General features: G+C 50.4%; 1 protein-coding gene across 1 annotated transcript; it reads right to left on the bottom strand.

The window, feature by feature from the left end:
* Positions 1-3,329: 3,329 nt before the first annotated feature.
* Positions 3,330-6,020, bottom strand: LOC113209827 (uncharacterized). Its single transcript, XM_026427536.2, has 4 exons — positions 5,642-6,020; positions 5,162-5,302; positions 4,249-4,731; positions 3,330-4,172 (listed from the first exon to the last, which is right to left on the bottom strand). The coding sequence occupies exons 2-4, from the start codon at positions 5,300-5,302 to the stop codon at positions 3,387-3,389; spliced, it is 1,410 nt and encodes a 469-aa protein (XP_026283321.1). The 5' UTR covers positions 5,642-6,020; the 3' UTR covers positions 3,330-3,386.
* Between the last annotated feature and the right edge of the window lie 16 nt (positions 6,021-6,036).

Genomic DNA, 6,036 nt, shown 5'->3' with positions numbered 1-6,036 from the left:
ATGGGTCTGCGAAGTGAAATTTCGACGAAGAGTTAGTAAGAGGGTAGGGTGCTGCCAAACCAATCCCAACCATTTCCAGCGATTTGCATTTTTTTCATTTTTTTTCATTTTTGGCAAAGTTTACAAAGGCTATATACTGATGGGTCCGGATTTCGACGGAGGAGTACTCGAATCGACAGGGGTGAACCAGGCACCACAAAACTACCTTTGTTTCTGTCAGAAACTACCCCTGTCCACAGAAACTTGAGTTTTATAAGAGCTGGTCTCTCTAACTAAGGGCGGGTAGGCCACCTAAGGCGCACTGGCTAAGAACTCTGCTGTAGTGGGTCGGCACCATGATATTTAGACAGAGCATGTGGAAAGGGAGTCTGCCCGACCAATCCAAACCAATTCCAGCAATTTTAAAAATTGCCAAGATTTTTAAAAGACATTTTCAGTGATAACAAATCAGCCTGGATTTTGACAAAGGAGGATTGAAACCAACATCAAAGAACCAAGGCACCACAAAAAAACATCAAAAACCACCCTTTGATGCACACGAAAGGAAGCTGCTCATAGTGTCTGTACAGAGACAAATTGGACCAGCGTTGGCGGTTACTGTCATGTCAACTCACCTATTCGATTGGGTAAAATGACTCCATAGACTTCTCTTGCTCATGTCAAGAACATTTCTGGGCCGAGTTCCTGCAATCATATTAAACGGTACTTTTAGCGCTCATCAACTATTAATTACATATAATTTACTCATACAATAAACTTTTAAATGCCTCTCCCCCCATGCGTCTTTAAATGACCATGGTCTTTCAAATAACTAATTTTGGCACTGGACTAAGCATTAAGTACGAAGGGGCAGCTGCAAATTATCTGCAACGCACATAGATTGATTGTTTGGGGGATTACGCAAATTGTACCACTCGGTTTGCACCCCAACCAGAAGGTAATAAATTTTTCTGTTCCACGAGAATAATATAGAGTAAAATATATGATATGTGATAAAACACTGACAGCTCACCCATTTGCATAAGTGACCTACAACAGTATTTAACATACTGCATGGATTGGAGGAGTCTACCCATTCAACACCTTTTCAACAAAGCTGACAGAGAGCCAAGTTATTTACATCACGGGCATCATTTACTCGGCCTCAAAAACTAACTTACAACTTATTTGTGCGTGTAAACCTTGAGCCATAGAACACTAACCTCCTACCACAATAACCGGCATGATTCAATATTCCGGACCGGAAACAATCAAGCACTATACCTTGCGATTAATATCGAAAAGCGGCGATGTCCACTCTAAAATTCTGGTCAAAATCCTATGATCATCATCAATTATATGAGTAGGTATTATCGGTATGTACGATTAGGGCTACCTCTGGATAAGAGGAAATCAGGAAGAAATCTGCAAGCATCATGGCCGCCAGCCCTATCTTTCCCATGGGCGGCCATATTGGGCGGCCATGATGCTTGTCGGCATTTTTTACTTGATTTCTTCTTATCCAGAGGTAGCCCAAATCGTCTATTTGGCAGAAACAGAAACGCCGATCGTGACACCGATATTCACTGTTTGTTTACGTTTCCATAAAGGCGCGGGAAATGCGAAATGCGCGGTGGGGAGGAGGAGAGGGGTAGGGGACGCGGCACGGCAAAGGGGGAGAGCAATAATTACGGCACACCCACCGGCATATCGTGGTCTTGACTTGACTAACCACGAGTCGCGGGATGTGATTCTTTCCTGGGGAAGGCAATCCCGCCTCACTTGTCCAGGATGTGATCCTTTGGGGATGCTTCCCGTCCCGTGCATCTTTGTGTGGCTTCAGGCGGCAACGCCAGGGAAGTGCCACGTGACAATAGTGAAGATCAGGATAATAAACTATTATGATGGGCGATTTGCTGTTAATAATAACAAGGTAGACGCACGTTGAAACCGTGTGAAGCTGAGCTAAATGTGCGTCTACCTTGGCCTGCGGCGCGCTAAAACTAAAATGCTTTCGCGATTTTGGTTGGCATGCATGTCCACCTCACGCCAGGCGCCTCACTTCACGCCGTCTTCCGGGCGGTCTCCCCTTGCGCTTCCTGTCAGAGCTGAGCATTTAAAGTTAAAGTTTAATTTCAAGTTCAAGTTAAGCTCAGCAATTATATTTGGCGACTTTAAAGAAATATGCACCAGCCCAGGTACACGACGTTTGGAGCCGAATCGTATTTGTCGTGGGAGTGTCATCGGCGTGCTCGGGAGGTCCCCAATGACGTCCCCGGGGGCCCGCGGACGACATCGGCGCTACCAGATTTGGACTCAGCGTGCGAGAAAACCCCCGAACACGATACTTCAGCCGTCCTGGTCGTTCCGAGGTTGTCGGTCGGTCGGTCGGCAGCCCCTGTGCGAGTGGCCACTGCATCGTCGCGCCGTGACGGCTGGGCGGGCGGGGCCCCTGAGAGGTAGGCCTGGCCGCCGCGCTCCCCGCCGGGGCGGGTGGCCTACCCGGTCGCCGTCGGGCGCTCGCTCGCCCGCGCCACTCTGGCCAGCCGTACCCCAGCCAGTGCGACCTGCAGTGCGCCGCCGAGGTAGTCTGGGGACGACTGCCCCGCCCCGCCGTGACCGAGCCTTCTCCCTCAAGGCCTCTCCCTGCAGCACCCCGGGCCGCGCGCCCCCGAGGTGGCCACCCTGGGCCGCCTCAGGGTCCGAACGACACAGCGTTCATCTCTGGAGGCCGGCGCGGGCGAGGCCGGCCGAAGGACAAAGCCACAGTGCTGTGTGTGTTATTTAGCTTCAAAGCTGTTGAACAGTAATCAGCGAAAGAGATCACAATCCACGCCGGCAGTGTATGGCGGTGAGCAGCGGGGACAGGGACACGCCAGTAGAGTTGAGCGCAGCTGTGAGAGGTGCGGCTGTGGCCACTGTATTAGAGCTCTCACTTTTACTCGGAGAAGCGGGTAACCCGGGTACAAGGTGCCCGGGTACGCGGCGGAACCACGCCTGTAAGTAGGCAATTTGACGTACCGGTTCCGACGGATACCCCCCGGATCTCGGATAACCCGGCGGGTCTCCGGGTTACCCGTCACTTCCCGTCGGACTGGGTCCGTACCTGGGTACCCGGCGGTCCGGGTATTTGAGAGCCCTGGACGACATTTGCCCATTAAACGCCCCTTCGGCCTAACCACTATGTGGTCACGCCGCTACGAACGTGTTAATTTATTCATTTATTTCATTCATCAACTCTAAATCTGGACGACGTGACCTGATTTCGATTAGAGGTTGGTCGACTATGAATGTTTTGTGGCGAGGACCGGGCGAGGACGTTCCAATTTCACGTGATGATACACGAAATGTACATGACGAATTCAACGTATATTTAATGGTTCAATGCGACACACACACACACTCCTCTAGAGCGCAGACTTGTCGCAATGCATGCAGAGCACGTCGACGGTCTCGGGTAGGGAGCGGCGAATGGTTTGCAGTTGCAGGCGGCAGGCGTCTGTCTCCGGGCACTTGTCGAGGGCACCAAGAAGCGGACGCTCCAGGACGAGGCGCCTGAGGGCCCGAAGGCGGCACCCAGCCAGCTCGCGGCCCAGGTGGGGGAAGTAGGTACAGCCATGTTCATATGAGCATCTGACCTGGAGCTCCTGCAGTGAGGCGGCGTGGGAATTGATCAAGGACAGCATGGTGGACTTGCGATCTTTATTGAAGGCCACGCCCAGCCACAACAGCGCTCTACTTGGAGAGGGCGGGAAGGACACATCTTGGCCATGCCAGTAATGGCGTACCTCCAGGCTGCGTAGCTTGGACATTCGCTGCAGGCAGTACAACTGGTTCTCGGTGGGATGGGTTATCGAGAGCTCCTCCAGCTGCAGGGGGAGGTCCGGGTAGCCCTCCAAGCCGGGTTGGCAACAGACTATCAGTTTCTTGAGCGACGTCAAATTCTCCACCTGCACCAAGACCGCCGGCTCAAGTGTGTGGAGCTCAATCTCCTCAAGATTAAGGTACGGCGTCATGGCTTGCAACAGGTCCTCCGCGCAACCACCTCTAAAGTTTTTCAGGATGCGTGTATTTCTCCATCGCCGACGATCTTGTAGGATGTTATTTACATTCAGAAATAAGCCCTCCCGGTCGACATCTTTGTCATCGATGGAGAAGACTGAGAGCTTCGGCGGCCCCACGTACGGGTCAACCTGGGGCGGAGGAGAGCAGTGTGATGAGCAACGAGTTCAAGCTCGACGTCCAGACCAGCCTGATCGCAACACTTACCTTGTGCAGCTGGCCGTCCGACAGAAGCTGAAGAAGAACAAGGCGAACAACTTGGTCAAATGAACCCAGTTGCACAGAGGCTCGCCAGGTGGCCTCGCCCTCCTCCGCCACGACACTGACTTTGCTGGACTTTGAGGAGAGCAGACGCAGGCTGTCCTCCTGGTACGCCGCCCCCTGCAGCTGCTGCGCGGTCCTCGGGTCCAGAGAGACACTCTCCTCACCTGCCAGCTGCAGCCTCTCGAGAGCCTGCTCCATCTGCCGCAGCTGGGCGACCGACGAGGCCAGCTGGTTGTTCAGGGCCTCCACCGCCACGGGGACCAGGCGCCGCAGCTGCTGCACCACCTGGCGCCCCACCTCCACGCCCCGCTGCAGCTGCTGCACCTGCCGCACCCTGGCGTCGTGGGGTGCGGCGCCCTCTGCTCCCTCCATCATCCGAATCGCCAGGATGTTGTCGGGGAGGTCACCAGCGTCGGTCTCCAGGTCCTGCAAAGAGTGCAATTCGCTTTCAGCTGCTCAACAAAGAGTTCGTCTTAAAAGCGGCCGACAAGAATATAAGATAAGTTTTGAAGGCACAGCAAATTTTATTTATTTACAAGTAACCCATCCCTTTAAAAAATGTGTACTAGAAACAAATGTGCTAAACTTGAGGACTATTTCTTAGAAAACCAATGCATATTGTTTAATTTCTTTTTTGGGTATGGTATGGCTCAAAATCTTAAAACCATGTAGTTGAAAGGTGGTGAGGCTAACAACTAAATATACCCAATCGCCCCATCATGAGTCCCAGAAAAGCAGGGGAGAGGGGGGGGGGGATAAAGGCATAACTCTTGTAAACCTAAAATCGCCTAAAATACTACACCAGCAGAAAAGACATGGTAAAATTTCCCAATTGCAACACATTTAACTAACTGACCTTTCTGCAAGTTGGACATTTTCTCCCTAGTGCAGGATGCAGCGCACAGACTGAACAAATGGTGTGTCCACAGGGTAGAGACTTGGGTCGATGGCGAGCCAAGTCAAAATAGCTGAAGCATACATCACACGCCAACGCCATCTGAAAATAAGAGAAATAAGTAAATCACGCTTGAAGTAGATTATCTTTACAAGGTGAGAGGTATCTTTCAACATGGGCAAAGTAAATTTACTGGAAAAGATAAGTAGATGATCTCTTACTCATTTTGACTTTAACTTCTAATTAGAATTTCAAGAGTGTTTGAATGAAATTGAGGAATTTACAACAACGATTTTCTTTTACTGATGTCTATTTATTATTTCTCTAGCGGGCACTTATTCAATTCTGAATCTAAAAGCATGATGCATGCAGGTGTCTGAAACTACCCTTGACAGACCGAGAATGAAACACTGACATGGTAAACCAAGCACATCAACTTACGTTCGTTTTCCGTAGAGCAGCAGAGTACTTGGGCAGTAAGCAGTTTCTGTATTTGAGACGGCAAAAAGACAACTACAAATGGATGAATATTCTAGTGTAAGGTTAGATTTGTTTCGGGTCAAATCAAATCGTAACGTACGGGTGCCGCCGTCCACTATAGTATGAGAAACTGGATTGCACACATCAACGCGTGCGGACGCGGAGTATCGCCACGACACAGGGGGTAGTTATAGGCGAGGAGTATCGGGAAAGTCGGTCAAGAGTGATCGAGTTTTCCATTCTTGGAAAGGCAAGATAAGCACAGCAAATTGAAGAGTTCCAGATGACTTTTTTATTTTGTTTACAAAACAGTTCATTTCGTCAATTGCAGAAATAACCATACTTTTAAATCTAAA

The sequence above is a fragment of the Frankliniella occidentalis genome, unplaced genomic scaffold, assembly GCF_000697945.3.
Source record: "Frankliniella occidentalis isolate FOCC.00 unplaced genomic scaffold, Focc_3.1 Scaffold88, whole genome shotgun sequence".
In the NCBI taxonomy this organism is placed as follows: Eukaryota; Metazoa; Arthropoda; class Insecta; order Thysanoptera; family Thripidae; genus Frankliniella; species Frankliniella occidentalis.
The sequence above is the reverse complement of the archived record's forward strand: the minus strand, read 5'-3'. Positions and strand labels throughout refer to the sequence as shown.